At 40.1% G+C, this 16,620-nt stretch overlaps 1 protein-coding gene across 1 annotated transcript; it reads left to right on the forward strand.

The window, feature by feature from the left end:
* Positions 1-14,787: 14,787 nt before the first annotated feature.
* On the forward strand, positions 14,788-15,495 carry LOC121171797 (olfactory receptor 7A10-like). The gene has a single exon (XM_041003537.1). It carries the CDS (start codon positions 14,788-14,790, stop codon positions 15,493-15,495), a length of 708 nt encoding a protein of 235 aa, XP_040859471.1.
* Positions 15,496-16,620: the final 1,125 nt, after the last annotated feature.

The following is a 16,620-nucleotide window of genomic DNA, read 5'->3' on the forward strand; positions in this document are numbered from 1 at the left end:
GTGAACATTTAGACACAGAGCAGAGCCGTTAGCTGTGCAGGCTGCATCACACCAATATTCGTTTTCATACTGTTTGTTGGGTTGGATGATTTTCTCTTGATTGTAATGACCTATGATCGGCTTGTGGCCATCTGCCACCCCGTGCACTACACGGTCATCATGAATCCCGGTTCTATGTGTAGCTTGTTCTGTTGTGCTGGACCATCAATATCCTGCATGGCTTCTTACACAACTTATTGGTGCTGAGGCTGAGCTTCTGCACACACATGGAAATCCCTTACTTTTTCTGTGTGACAAATCAGGTGGTCCACAGAGCCTGTTCTGACACCTATCTCAATGACCATGTGATGTATCTTGCAGCTGTGCTGGTTTTAGTTGGTCCCCTAACTGGGATCCTGTTCTCCTACTAAAACATCAACTCCTCCATCTTTGCCGTCTCATCAGTCCACGGAAAATTCAGAAATAAAAGGGATCTGAATTTTATGGAGCAATAGAAATGCATTAGGTGTTAGTCTAAGTAAGTGCTAAACAACTTTTAAATCCATGTGTATTTTTTACAGTGTATATTCTGCTTTATATATTTCATGCCTGTAATAATTCAGTATTCTCTTTACCACAGAAAATTGTCCTTTCAAGGATTGGCCTATTTGACTATACATACAATCCTCCAGTTGCGCAGAATTGATTGCAGAAGATAAGATTTTAGTGTTGAGTAGTATTCCCTTGTTTATGTATAACAGATGCCTGTGGATGGAATCTTAATTAGCATAACAATTACACATGCTCTTTGAACTGCATGAGGTTAAGTGTGCAGAATTGAAATGTGCACATTTCTCTTGATAAGATTTCTTGTTAAATAACATTATGTGAGTGCCCTGCGCAATGGCCTAGCAGCTAAAGTCCTTGCCTTGAATGCACCAGTATCCCATATGGGGGTGGCTTCTACTCCTGGCAGCCCCACTTCCCATCTAGCTCCCTACTTGTGTCCTAGGAAAGCAGTCAATGTTGGCCCAAAATCTTGGGATCATGCATCCATGTGGGAGTCCCTCAAGAGGATCTGGGCTCCTGGTTTTGGAACATCGCAACACCAGCCTTGTGGCTGCTTGGGCAGAAAATTATTGAATGGAAGATCTTCCTCGCTGTCTCTCCTCTTCTCTGTATATATCTGACTTTGCAATAAAAAAATTAAAAATTTAAAAAATTAATTAATCTTTAAAAAATAACATTATGTGACACAATTCAATATTATTCTTCTTAGTAGTTAATTTTTCAGATATCATACATTTAAGAATCATTATGAAAAATTTAATTGTTCTATTCCAACCAGGTCATAAAGATACCAATTTTATGCTTTTTTTATATGTGACAGAAAATAGAGAATGCACACACAAACAAGCACAATGTATAAGAATAAAACCTTCCTCTTGTGATTTGATTGTTTCATTAACTGTTGTCTATACTCCTGTACAGCAGTAGACTTTAGGCTTTTTCATTGCCATTAAGGTTATGATTGTATAGTTGAAATTACATGACTGTACAAAATCAGTGAAAAAAGGAATGAAGAGGCAATTGAGGCAAGCGAACATGAAGAATTTCTTAGAATTTCATTTAGGAAATATCTGAAACCTGTCTTTGTATCCATAAAATTTTTAAAAAATAAAAATTTTAAAAGTCTTCAGAACATCTTCATTCATTTGTTAAACTCATGCAATTCAAGATTACTCTTCCATTTGCTAGGGTAGAGAATTTGTGAAAATAGTGGTTTCCTTATTGGAGTTCTGAGAATTCTTTCTATTCCTAGTAGGATGATAAGTTATCAGAAACCTGTCCTTGTTGTACTTTTTCTTATGAAGCTTCTGGAAGTTGAGACATTGTCAGATTATGGTTATTTGACAAAGCTTTCAGAAGACACTTACCAGCATTTAAGAACAATTAAAATTTCCCTGCATAAAATCCATTGGAATTTTATTATAACAGATTTGCAATGGACAAGGAAATCTGATTATCTCAATGAATTACATTTCCATATAACCAAAGAATGTGACTTACATATCAGATTTCTGGAAATTTCATGCTGTTTCTGGGACACATATAAGAACCTTCATGATAATAAGAATCAGTAGATTCAGCTGTTTGCAATGCAATGATCCCGCATGAAAGTCATTGTCTGAGTCCCAGCATTCCACTTCTGATCCATTCCTGGATAATGCACTTGGGAATGTTGAAAATGAATGTGAATTCCTGTCACCCAATGGTAGACTAGAATTAAGCAACTGGTTTCACAGAGGCCCAGCCTTAACTTCATGGCCCAATGAAGCTCCCTCCCTCCCTCTCACTCACTCTGTCTTTTAAATAATTTTCTTTAAAAACGTGACAAATGTTAAATATTTCCTTCTTTGACAGTGCTTCTCCTTTACATTGGCAAGTAAACATTGCAATTTCTCACCTTTCATTTTTAGTACCTGTGCACATTTCAGAGGCTCTTTTAGGAAGTGTCGTATTAGTTCAACATTTTTTAATCTCCAGTTTTTTAAATCAAATTGTCAAAGAGTTTAAAATACAGGTGGTCGGACTGAGGATGTGTGTACTTGTAGAAAATAAAAGTATACACACCTCACATAGACTTTAAAAATATTTTTCCATGGTTAACTTGCTTGTATTAAATATTTATTTACTTTTCTGTGAAAAAGTGAGAGAGAAAAAGAGGTAGACATAGTGTGAGAGAGAGAAAGATTCCCTATTCCTTAAGTGGTCATAACAGCTGAGACTAGACTAGGTTATATCACAAGCATGGCAGAGGTCCAGACATGCAGGCCATCTTCCAGCACATTTTCAGGCACAATTCAAGGACATTGGATCAGACTTGCAACATAGCCACCTAGTCTGCCTTGTGTCTAGATAAATATTATAGTGCTGGGAGAAAAGCAGCTAGCAGCTGGTAGACATTCTGGGCCTGCTTAATGCCAAAACTGTGTTAACTATCCCCATAGGCCAGCAGAGTGGTTCCTTCTTTTTGTTGTTGTCATTGTTGTTTAAATGTTAAGTGTAGAAGCAGGGGAACTCCAGGCTGGGACATGCCACCATGGTTCCAGGCAGCAGGGGATGCAACTTGCCTAGGGAAGGAGGCTAGGGTACATATTGGAATCGGAATGGCGGAGGGCATGTTTCACCTGAGAAGAATGATTTCTGGTTTCTTTCAAAGGCCTGGCCACTGCACTTGCAAGAAGACAGGTATGAGGGAACGGTTTAGACAGGCAAGACAGAGGGTCTGTCTGGGACAGGCCAAGGCACTTGCCCACCTGGGAGGCCTGGGCTGGGCTCAAAAGGATCACCGGCTGCCCATTGGTGTGTGCAAAGTTGGTGCTAGTGGTCATATCTTGCTGGTTTGTGAGCATCAGCGCAAGGATAGGCTATATAAAGACTGCCAACAGCACCCATCAAAATGCATAAGAACTGGATTTGGGAGTAGATTCTCTAGGATATTTGCAGTCTCACTTCCATAAATCAACAACACTAGCTGGTTATGTGAAGAACTAGGGGTGGTTAGAGGCCATACCAGGCTAGACCACAATCTCATCTGACCGGAATCTACCTGATACTCATGGGAGATGAAACTGTGAGGAGATCAAGTGGTGACAACACGTGCCGCCTTACTTATTTTATTTCTCTTCAGTCCTGACATGGTCCAGTGAATATGAGTGCATAACACAGAAACAGATTTCAATAAGGAAATGGCAAGAACAAGAGAAGAATCAAATCATTATGTTTCTCCAAAAATGTTTTGAACAAAAGAAAGTCTCCAACATGAGTTGCATAGCAACAGTTTAACACAAACTTGTATTCATAAATCATTTAGTGACTACCTGATAACAAAATATGTGACATGAAATATTCTGGCATAGAGCAGATGCAATGTCATAATTGTTTTGATCAATAGTTGCCTTCTACATATATTGATGTTTAATCTCTTACAACTTTTCTTTATTTTAAATTTATTAATTTAAAATATTTTTAAAAATTTACAGTGTTTTACATATATAATATTCCCTTCCTATGTAGATATTCTATGTGTATATAATATTCTTTCTTTACATCAGAGATATTATCTCAGATCATGTGGGGTTCATGACAACAAATATAAAGTGAGGAGACTAAGGTAGAATATTCAAGACAAAATTGAGTCCATAGCAAAATAGTGTTACAATTTACAGAGCAAAGTTTGAAAGGTTTCATAAGTTTTAGCACAGGTATCTCTATCTGCAAAAACATAGACTGGGTCCACACCTTACATATTATTAAGATGATCACAAGTGCTAGAGAGCTTACTGTGGTGTCTATAACAAGCTAAGTGGCTCTGACAAGGCTGGCATCCCTTACCACAGCTGCAGTTTGAGTCCCAGCTGCTCTGCTGCAGATGCGGCTCTGGGGATGCACCTGGGAAGGCAGCAGAAGCTGACCCCACTCCTCATCTGAGGGGAGACCCAAATGGTGTTCCTGGCTCCTGGGAAGGCACCAGAACCTGACCCAGTGCTTAAATCCCTGTCTTCCACATGGAAGACCCAGATGGAGTTCCTGGCTCCTGGCTTCAGCCTGGCCAGTTCTGACTGTCGGACTAAATGGAGGCACTCACTCTCTCTCCATTTGGTGCTCATTCTTTTAGCCAAAGAGATGAAAAACATGAAAATGTGGAGTAAGACACCTTATGGTGATAATAAATGTAGGTGAGCATATAGAAAGACACAGATAAGATCTTCCACTGAGCAGATCCTCCTGACTTTGACAAGAACTCATGTTGTTTAAATTATTATTTTCATGTGTTTGTACAGAAAGTACATGAGTATGTGCATGGGACTTAGAAAATCTTTATAAAAGACTATGAGAGGGATGAGTATTTTATACAGCAGTGAAGGTGGGTATTTCATTTTTTTTTTTCTCCCAATGGTGACAGTTATTATTAAGTATTTTTAATTTTATGTTTCAACAACTTTGAACTTAATTTATTAAAAGGGATGAAATCTAATACATTTTCAGGAGCACAGTGCATGCTATCCTTTCTCCCTTCTCCAGTCCTACACTTCATCTATTCTGAAATTTGAAAAAGAAGATAAAAATAATGAAAGGAAACAATCTCTGACAGTGTAATTTCATAAGAAGGTTGTTAGGATTCAAACATGCTAATGAAAGATGAATGTGCTGTTTAATCAAATGATAACAGTTGCTTTCAGAATGAAGAATTAAGGGATATAACTTTTAGAAATAGATGTGATCACTAGAAGCTGAACAGACTCCAACAGTAGCAGACATACAATTACAAATTAAAAATACACATACCTTGGGGAATGAATCATCGGATGGAAGATCTTCCTCTCTGTCTCTCCTCTCTGTATATCTGCCCTTCCAATAAAAAAAAAATAAAAATAAATCTTAAAAAAAAAATACACATACCCAGAAAATTGCAGTGCAGGCAGCATCTCACCAAACCTAAAACATCGTCAGCCAAAGATCTAAAAAAATGAGAATGGACTCAAATTTTCACAAAGAAGATAAAAATTAAGAGCTATGTTTCATGCACACAGTTTCTTAAAAGTCAGGCATAATCTGTTTTTAACATAACATTGATTCTTTCTTGAGATCCCTTTATAGTTCTGGGAAGTTTAAGATGAAGTTCATGGATGCACCTCTTTTACCACTGAAAACATTTTTTTTTTCCTTTTGTGAATCAACCATATGATAGAAAAAATTATAATGTGTAACACAAGTATTGCTTCTGAAGCTAGAGTTTGGGTTTTTCTATCAAAGCACATTCACTTAGGCCCATCTCACATATAACAATGACCTGCTTCATGTCCCTGGACAGACCTCCACAGCCAATTCCTTGCTTCTACAGCCCTCTTTCACAAAAAGCGTTGGAATCACTTCTTCTTTGTGACCTGTCCCAGTCCTTGTTCCTATGGGCTTCATGTACATTCACTTCCTGATCCCCAGTGACTATGCCTTGTTGAGTTCTGTGGACATGTTCCTTTTCATTCTAAGGCACAAGTGCTTCACTGAGAACATGACTCAGACAAGCTGGTCTTACTGCATCCTGGCCCTACTTGGGCCAGGTCTAGAAGATTGTACCTCTCAAGTGGCCGCAGGGGAATGCTCTTGGCTGTTGTCTATTGAGCCTTTTCTACAGCACCAGCTGGACTTTCAGACTTACCTGGATGGGTCTCAGGTCTTTAACTGAAAGTGTAAACACTGCTGTTGGAGCTTCCAGATGGAGAGGGGAATGTTTTCCCAATGAAAGTGGCACGAAGCAGCCAAGAGTCTGTCCCTTAGCTGGACACAATTAATTCTAAAAGAGTCTAGATGGCATTTTCTGGCAGGAGAGCTGTGCACAGCTCTTTATGCCTGTTTATCAGGTAAGTTTCTCTGTGGGACTTCAACCCTTGCACATATTACTGTCTCAAGAGATGCTATTCAGCACACTGAGGCAATTTTAGCCCTGTAGAGCTGTTGTTCCCAAGACACAATCATCAGTCAGGCAAATTAGGTATTGGTGATTTTGTATCCTGGGGACATTTTTGTCTGTTAAAATAAAATCACATTATGTCATATCACAGACCTACTACACTTTCCCCAAACTTAGAAAAGAGAAGCTGGTCTTGATCATGTCCCTGGGTTCACTCAAGCATGGCTGTGGGGTGGAGACACAGGCTTTCTGTTCAAATCCCACCTGCAGTCATAATGCAGAGGCAGACCTAAAGCTCTCTCAGGTCTTCCACATCCATGAGGCAGACATACTCTACCCCTGTAACATTGATTTTGTGGTGGCCTGTTACCCTTGAATTGCTTACTGAAACAGTGATGAATGCCAATATCAATGAGTTCATGTCAAGGAATCTTCTGCTTCTTGTTTTTGGCATTTGATCTGGCATTGATTTGTAGCATCCATGGCTACATGGACATACATTCTTATTTGTTATTCCTACATTAACATAGGTCATTATTAAGATTCTCTTCTGCAGAATCATGAAAAATATCAAGAACTTGATTTCTTTCTTTCTTTTTTTTTTATTAATTGTATTGCAGTATGTGACACAGTGTTATGGGCACTGGGATTGCTCCCACCCCTCCTGAACCATCTCCCCATGGTGGATTTCTTCACCTTGTTCCATTTCCACAGTTCAAATTCAGTTGAGGTTCTTTCATTGGAAGTATTTACCAAGTACAAAGCCCAGTATCTTATTATCCTAGTGAATTCAACAATTTCTTAGTGTGACTATCTCTGGTCTGAAGGTAAAGCCAGCAAAGTATCGTCCGAATCAATTAAAAGCGCAACCGTAATATCAACAACAATTTACAACATTATGGCATTAATTGGCATGGTATTGATTAACCAATATGTTAATAGGAAAACGCAGGTTCTCAACTGCAGGTCTCCCCCCCTGCTCCATATGCACAACCTCCTGTTAAGAGCCTGTCAGGATCGGCCCTGATTCTCCCCTTATGCCTGTGTAGCTTTACTATTGTCTAGTGCCGATTCGAGTCTGTTGTCTATGAATTAGCAGATTTGATCTTGATAGGCTATATTTCACATATTCCTCACACTTTTTAGGGAGATGGAAGATTTCTCTGCATTTTCTCCCCATTATGAATTAACATAGGGTATTTGGAGTGTTTAAGGTTTTACAGTTCTCTGATGTAGATCATAAACAGTCTGACTCACATTAGTTGTTGTGTTATAGATTACAACACCATTATGCTAAAAGAAATGAACCAATCCCAAAAGGTTAAATACTACAAGTTTGCCTTAATTTGAGATGAAAAGATGTCAATCTGGAAAACAGTACCCATATATTGCAATAGTATTGCAATCTCTGACAGCCTGTATCCAATGCAATAAAAACTTGATTTCAATGGGATAACATCTAAGCTGGACCACATTCTCAGAGTGAAGATCATACTGGAGTAAGAAAGGAAGGTGGAGGGATGGTGAGAGTGAATGATTGAAGAAGAGTACCATGGGAAGTATCCTTATTTTTTTGAAACTATAAATATAAATTTGCTCCCTTTATATCTATTTAATTTTGTTCATACATTAGTTCATGCCCATCATCAAGACAAAATATTCCAAAGAGTAACTGAAAATTCAATATATGAGATTTAAAGTTTATACAATTCAGGTCATCTCTGATTCTGAGATAATTTTAAATACTCTGCATTAGTTTTGCAGAATGGACCTTGTGTGTAGATTCCACTTAAAACACCTAATTTTATTTGAATAAAATGAACAGGTCTCACGTATCCCACAGTAGGCATTTAGGAACATAGTAATACTTCCCACAGTACACTCCCTCCTCACCCAGGTTCTCCACTACACTTTTTAAAATTAAAATTAAAATTTCTATTGGAAAGGTGATGCATTTTATAGAGATATTTATGTAGAGAAATATTATATCTTCCATCTGCTGATTTACTTCTGAAATATCCACAAAGGCCAGAGCTGAGCTGTTGAGGAGGCAGAAACCAGGAGCTTCTTATACATTTCCCACATGGGTGAAGGTTCCCAAGGCTTTGGTCATCCTCTAATGCTTTCCCAGGCCACAAACAGGGAGGTGGATGGGAAGTGGAGCAGCTAGGAGAGGAACTGGCATCGATATCGGATTCCAGCTGATACAAGGCAATGATTTAACCATTAGACTTTCACAGTGGACCCTTTTGCATTCTCACTACTAGATCAGTTCCCCCCCTCACTGGCCTATTTTAGTATGCATAATTGTCTGAAGCTGCATGAAATTTATTGCAGAAAGACAAGATTTCATTGTTTTGGTAGCTGCAGGTGGCATTCCAAAGCAAATGTATACCAGATGACTTTTGATAGCTGTCCTAGTTAGTATAATAATTACACATGCTCCTTGAACTGCATGATGTTAAAGTTGCTGTGGAGAGCGGTGCACCAGAGCCACCCCAATGTATATGAGGGACGTAAGATGACGGCTGGCCCAGGGCCAGGAGGTGGGGTTGGTCTCGCCAGTTTTCAAACAGTAAGTCACGGGGATAGGCTGATGCTCTCACTGCAATTATGCCATTGTTATTGGCCTATCAGGTAGTGCTGAGTGGATCTTCAGGGAGAAGTGATTGGTGGAGAGCTGTATATAAGCAGCCGGTATTTTGCAATAAAGCTTCCGGTTTCTGTTTTCCAGATTTTTGTGTGTATGCCTCGTTACTAGTGTTGTTGCAGGTCATGATATTCGGTGGCCTATATAGGGACTGACGTGCCCCAGCGCAGGTGTAAGTATAAAGGGTAAGTCTAGAACCAAGTCATTTCACTTTCGAGGTGGCAATTGCAGCCAAGAGGCGGTGGAAATGCAATCAACTGCGAGGTGGTCTTGAAGCCCAAGAGGTAGCCTTTCTGAGAGACCACATAGTGCAGAGTTTGTTTGCTGTTATTGTGCTTTAGCTTGTTATTTGAAACGGGTTCGGAGGTATCATGCACCTGCATGGAGGAGCCGTGAAAGGGGTTGTTAAAGGCAAATGGCACTCCCCTTAAATTGGCCATTGCCCATGTGTTTTTAAAGACCGTAGAACAGATGAGTCTGTAGTTTTTAAAGGAGGGCCTTCTTATTGTACCCTAATGAGAACACCTGAGAGATGACTTGAGGTGAGCCAAGATCCTTTTGATATGTGGCTTCTTTGTAATGCTGTGTTTAGCTGTACAGATATTGCAGTGATGTCCATGGTTCTCAGAGGTCAATTGCAGAATTGCTCCTATTTTTACCCGTTTAGTAATAGTACATTTTAGAGTTTGGTACAAGTGGATAATTGCACTGCTTTTTCTTTTAGGCTTACTCATGTGTGTCTGAGGCCCTCATTTGTGTTTCTTGTTAGCAATGCCACAGTTCCTCTGCCAGGCATTCCCCAGCACCAGATCTTACTACAGCCAGGGGCTGTTGCAATTCTTTCTGACATGACTCACATGTACTTCTGGTGCTTGTGAACTGGGCTGTAGCTTAGCTCAGCAGGCCTACACCCACTAAGGCTCATATTTGCCAATAAGTACAATAGCCAGACCAGCCATCACACACATGAGTAACCCATACCCAGTCACAGCTACTGTGCTTGCCAGTGGAAGTAGCAGCCAGCAAAGGAGTTACCTAAGTTATCCTACCAGGCATTTATATCTCCATAAATACATAAGTATGTATGTGCTGAAAGTTTTACATCTCTAATGATTTTGAATTATATCATAAATTATTATAAGCTTAGGATTAAAAAATATTAACTATATCATAGTAGTCACAGACTTAGCACAGCACCAACCATCACATTCAACAAACAAAAATTAGAGAAATCACAAAATCATGGGAGTAGAAACAGCCATCAAATCTCAAGATGTCCTTTCCATTTCTACATTATTTTGTATTCAGCATTAATCACAACACACCAAGAGAAACACATGATAATTGTCTTTGGGTACTGGGCTGTCTTACTAAGCAAAACATTGCAAGGTGAGTTGCTGAATGGCAGCTATTTGCATTTGCCTCAGTGTAGAAGAAAGTAAAAGAAGATTCACATGAGTCCATCCTGATTTCTTGGGAAACACCTGCTTTCTGTCCTTGCCAGAATGCCAGGGGTCAGCTGGTGCTTAGAGGTCTGGGACTTGCTCATTGAGAAGGTGCCTGGAGCTATAAGTAACTCCTCTGCTGTGTTCCCCCAGACTGTGCAAACTTGGACTAGAAGCAGCCTGCTGTTGCATTTGTTGCCGAAGTCTGGCTCAGGAACCAGTGACTTCCTCCTTCTCTCTACCCTGTCTACTATGGAGCTTCAGTCTCCAGCATCCATCAACTTGAGATTAATTTGGGATTGCATACTGACATCTTCTGCCTACAGCTCACACATAGGTATGCGAAGCAGACATTGCATGAGGTGTCTTAGGTTGTGGACAGAGAACTTTTATTTGGATGAAATGATACTGAACTAACTTAGCTAACATCTGAGATAAGCTAGGGCTGGTGACTGCTATATTTCACTAAGGAATGTATTTTCTTTTTCTTTTTTTTTTTTCTTTTGTGGTTATCAAAGGGTAGGAAATTTCGTTGATCTCCTAGGCAATTGTCATTTCTGGTGAAGAAATGAGGGTAAGAAAAAAAGTCAATTTTAGTAGACAATGAGAGCTTTAAACTGCCTAGAGTACATACAACCAAATTTGCAAAATTTGGAGATTTGGGGGAGATTTGGTCCAAAATGTTCTGTGTGGAGGGAAATGTTGTATAGTGAGAGGTCATATGAATTTTGCAGTATGTGGGAACTTGGTTGTTCATCATATGAGACTGCGTAGAGGAAGAATTTTGTTTTTACATTTTATTATTATTATTATCATTTGATGATAGAGTTTCATATTTTGTATCCCTTATCCCCTCCCCCAAACCCCCCACACCTGGTTCCTCGATATCATTACTAATATATAGCTCTTCATACACTGTTATATGTCCATCATTGCAGGCATGGACAATGCAGAGAGTCCAGAATCCTATTGTCAAGATATTGTAAACAGTTTCATTGCAAGCCCATCTTTGTATGGAAGCAGAAATGCATACTACATTGTATCCTCACATCTGGATGTTAGTCTCTATTTTAAAGCTACTGTAAATCCCCTCAAATTAAAAGTCATAGTACAAAATTAACAACGACAACAACAAAAATAGAAATTTACAATGCCATGAAGTTAAATGACATGTTACTAGATACGACAGTCTCCATTACACAGCTACAATACATCCCCTTAAATGAAGAGCCACACAACAAAATCAACATGAGGAATAAAAAAGAAATTAACAATACCAAGAAGGTAAATAACATGCTATTAAATGACTAACATGTAGCTGAAGAGATGAAAATCAAGAACCTTCTTAAAGAAAATGATGCCACAGCATGATTTATGAGTCTTTGAATGATTTAATCAGAAGAAAGTATTTTGAAGAGATGAAATCAACAGAAAACAACAAATCCCATGTGATATAGTTTCTGCTGATTTTTGTTGGTGAAGTGTGTCTCCTCCAGACAATAAACAGATGGGTTTTGTTTTTGAATCCAATCTACTAATCTATGATGTTTGATTGAGCCTAAGCCATTTACATTCAGAATTTAATATGTATGGGTGGTACTTTGGTCCTGTCATTTTAGGAATAGATTGTTCATTGTTTTAGTCTTCTGTTGTCATTTTACTGGGATGTTCTTCGCATTTGCCTTTGGTTTGGGTAGGTGCTATTCCTCTTTGTCAAGAGAACATCTTGAAGTATCATGTGTAGGGCAGGTTTGGAAGAGGCAATTTCTTTTCGCTTTTCTTTACTGTGGAAAAATTTTATTTCATTTTCAAAGATGAAAGAAAGTTTTGCTGGATATGTTACCTAGGCTGACAATTTTTTTTTCTTTTAGAATCTGGAATATGTCACTCCATTCTGTTCTGGCATGGTACACAACTTTTTGCTTGCAGGCACTTGTGGCAAAACCACCAGCACATTCCAGGTCTGGGTTTTTATGTTGGGTTTCCATCGTGGTCTCCACAGCCCCAGGTCTTGGCTCACCACTCTCCAACATCTGTGATAGTGTCCTGCGGCTGGATGATTGTCTCTGCAACCTTTTTCCTAGTTCTGGTTGAAGCAGGTCCCAAGATTAGAGAGACACTAGGTGTCCTATATAACTATTTTGTTGGTGGCACTATCTTGGATGTTAGGTCTGTGTGCCACATGGACCTATTTTGACTGGTACAATGCCACAGTCAGTATTATTTTGCTGTGGGACCAGTGCAATCCACAGAACTCAGAAAGTTCTTGCGAGCTCAGCACATGCGCAGTTCACTGTTGGCTTCTGCAGTCCCAACGCTATTGTCACAGTGTGAAAATGGCACCTGACCTGCCACTACTAGAGTTCTTGATCTGCTGGCCTTCAGGTCTGAGGGCTACCCAGACCTGTCTTGGGTAGAACAGGTAGAATGCCACATTTCTGCAGTTCATTGCGTCAGAAATCATTTCATTTCCCAGCTCAATGCATGTTCGGTCCTTTCGCTTGCCTTGCCTCCATACTCAAATTGGCACCGAATTCCGCTCTACGGGGCTGACTGGGCTATGAAATCCACCCTGTTTTCGCACCTCCCATCTGGGATCTGCTGCTCTGTCTGCTCCTGGTCAAATTGAATGGATCAGTAAGGCGGACAGTTGTTTGTCTGGGTTCACCTCCCAAGATCCCAGTGAAAGTTCCTTCCCACCTGGTTGCTGGTGGTGTTCTGGCTGTTGGTGGAGTTCAGATCACAGTTAGCTGAATGCCACTGGAGTATCAGTCACTGCAATACCACACTGTTGTGTCCATTGCTTTCCTGTGTCTGTCAGTCTCCAGGTACCCCTCTGCTGTTGTTCTGTCCTTTCCTATTTCCTGAAATATGTCCTCTCTCTGCTTCATCCTGATTAAATGTTTTCCCATCTGTTTAAACATGTCCTTACCCTATTCCACCATCTTGATTCTCCCAGAAGAGGGAAATTTTAACCCCTAGACATTTAATAGCCTCTGCCAACTGAGTCACCACTCTGTCCATTTGGTTTGTGAAAAGGAAATTAGCAAATTGTCTCCCTATTATCCATAAAGTGTCAGGTGAGGGAAATACTTGCATGAGAATCCTGAGAGTTAACAGCCTTCTCTCTGCTCAAACTGAATTCTTGCATGACTCCATGTTATCTTCATGATGCAGTAACAAGAGCTCCATCAATGACACCTGCTTGACATCATCTGTGAGTTGGATACAAGCTAGCGTTTCCAGCACTTGCATTTTCTCCTGCCATTTCAGCACTTTCTTCTTGTGCTGTCAGGTGAGAGTTTTATTCCTACCTTCATTGTCTTTTTCTCTACAAAGATTGACCAATTTCAACAGTTTTTTTCTGCCACAGAAACCTTTGATATGCACTCAATTGTAGTTCAGTGCAATGAAAAATGTACTTAGAAGGTAGGTTGCTATGGTCCAAAATGTCTGGTGCAAAAATATGATTTAATCAGTAATTAGAGGAGGTTATAAAAAATCAGGAAACTCTATATTTTGCACACCATATGAACAAAAATAAGTGCATCTGTTAGGTGCATTTTAGAGACATCATGACATATGCTGTTAAATTAAAGAGGAATTGTGAAAGCTTGTGATTTTCAACTGTCAAAATCATTATCTCATGCTAGGATCCACATCCTTGTTAGTAAGCGTAAAAAGTTGATTCCCTAAAGATAATCTTAATAAATCACCTTTATACATGTTTGCAAAAATTGGCATGTTGAGTTGCTCTTATCATTCAACAACCTAAAGATTCCTCTTTGCTTTACATGATTGAATCATTTACTCTAAGTCATATCTGTTCTGTCTTTGGTCTCACCATTTGACTAAAAATCACTTATTATTCAACAGCAGAAGAAATCCTATTATCTCTTAGGGCATTTGGAATCATATGTTATACACTGCATCTTCCTCTCCATTCTTGATCATTCATTTAATTGGAAAATCAATGGTGAATTTATGACCAGTGATGGATTATATTTCCCAAGTGGTCAAAGAATATCTCATTAAATGTGAGAAATATTGCATGTTTTAGTGAAGCACTGAGGGTGGAAAATAATTTCACTGCAAGGATCAAAATGGGATTGAATCCTCTCCAAATGTGAGAGCTACATTCTGAATGGGAAAACATGAATTTTGGATCTCTGCTCTGGTGGTTACATCTACTTTGTATGAATATGACTCAGGTTCAAATACTTCCTTGTGGTAGTAAAATGCACCACACAAAAGCACCACAGAAAAATGAGAAGCCAATCTCAGCTTTCAGAATTATTTTACCTGGGATTTTCAGAGTACTCAGCACTGCAGCCTCTTATCTGATCACTGTCAGTGGGAACCTGCTCATCATGCAGGCTATCAAAATTGACCACCACCTCCACAAGCCCATGTACTTCTTCCTTGCCAATCTGTCCTTGGTGGACATCTGCCTCACCTCCACCACCATCCCCAAGATGCTGGTGAACATCCAGACATACAGCAGAGTTATCTGCTATGCAGGCTGCATCACAAAAATGTTCTTCTTTCTGCTTTTTGCAAAACTGGACAATTTTATATTGGCTGTAATCTACAACCTGTTTGTGGCCATCTGTCACCCACTGCACTACCAGGTCATCATGAATCCCAGGTTCTGTGTTCACCTGCTTCTGTTGTGTTGGGCCACCAGTCTCCTGCATGCCCTGTTGAAAAGTTTAATGGTGCTGCATCTATCCTTTTGTCTGCATGTGGAAATTCATCACTGTTTCTGTGAACTGAATGAGGTGGCCAAGCTTGCCTGCTCAAACAATTTTCTTAAGGATGTGGCCAGATATATCGTACCTATGCTGCTAGCCATTGTTCCCCTGACTGGGATCTTGTATTCCTACTACAACATCATCTCCTCATCCATTCCATCTTCTCATCTCAGGGCAAGCATAAAGCAGTAAGGGAGAACTCAGAGACATGATAAGAAAGGAGATGTGCTCTGCCTATGCCAACCAGCGTGACTTGGCTGTCTCCATGACATGTGTTCTGCACAGTACCATCTGGAATGGAGAACTAGGAACAATGTGTCTCCTTAGAGGTATCAAAGTGTTCTCAAGGAGGGAGAGGTGAAAGGCCTTACTAGTAACAGTGCTGCAGAAGCCCTGGGCTTCACTACATTTTCAGCATGTTGGCGTACTCCCACTCACTAGAAACCCAAGCCCCATACACTCACAGTCAGTTGGCTTCCACGGAGGCTGAACATCCTCCCTGGTGGGGCCTGTGGGGAGAAAGATGGCAGAAAGCAGAGCTTGAGCCACTCGCCTGGTTTCTGTCTGCACCAGGCTGAGGGGCCTCTCTCTCACCATGGTTATTCTAGAATGCTGATACTGTAGCATTCTGGGCTTGTTATGCTCAGGCGGCTGCTGATTGGACAGCTGGTATGGCCACAGGGCCCTGTGAGGTCACAGAGGGGTAGCCAATTGGAATGCTCCCTGTCACTAGGACAGCAACATGGGCTTAGGTGAGTAAAACAATTGTGAAGGCTGATGTCAGGGTCCACCAAAGTGGGTGTGCTGTTATCTTTCTGTTAGTCCAAGGCATCAATGCCAATGCCTGCGTGCTTCCTGTGGTCTTAACATTGACACAAAGTGTGGCAGCTGGCCTACAATCTTTTGGGTGCAAAACTTCTACAATGTCGTCCCACCCCCATGCCCTTCTTTGGCAACTGCTCTTCATAATGTCCACACATTTGGTACATTATGCCAGGGGTGTGATTGACAAGCTTGTTGTAAAGAGTGCTCACAGAGATTACATACATGCATCCTCTTTGGTTGGTCAGGAACAGGTGCAACTTTGTTTCTATCCCATTGGAGGGGAACCCTTTTCAATAGTGCTGTGTCACTGGTGCTGTATATTGGAAGCATATATGTGACAATCTGGTTGGGATTAAATATGCTACATTTTAAAATGTTTGTCCTATTCGATGTATTTTCTCTTGGGTTGCGGGAATGGATTCAAGGTTTTTTTTTTTTTTTTTTTTTTTTTTTTTTTTTTACTTGTTTTGTTTTTCGTTGATTCAGAAGAGG

Source organism: Ochotona curzoniae, unplaced genomic scaffold (genome assembly GCF_017591425.1).
Source record: "Ochotona curzoniae isolate NIBS_2020 unplaced genomic scaffold, NIBS_Ocur_1.0 scaffold_274, whole genome shotgun sequence".
NCBI lineage: Eukaryota > Metazoa > Chordata > Mammalia > Lagomorpha > Ochotonidae > Ochotona > Ochotona curzoniae.

Bases quoted from the DNA above. Each gene is read 5' to 3' on its own strand.
- LOC121171797 (XM_041003537.1), top strand. From the start codon at position 14,788: ATGCACCACACAAAAGCACCACAGAAAAATGAGAAGCCAATCTCAGCT.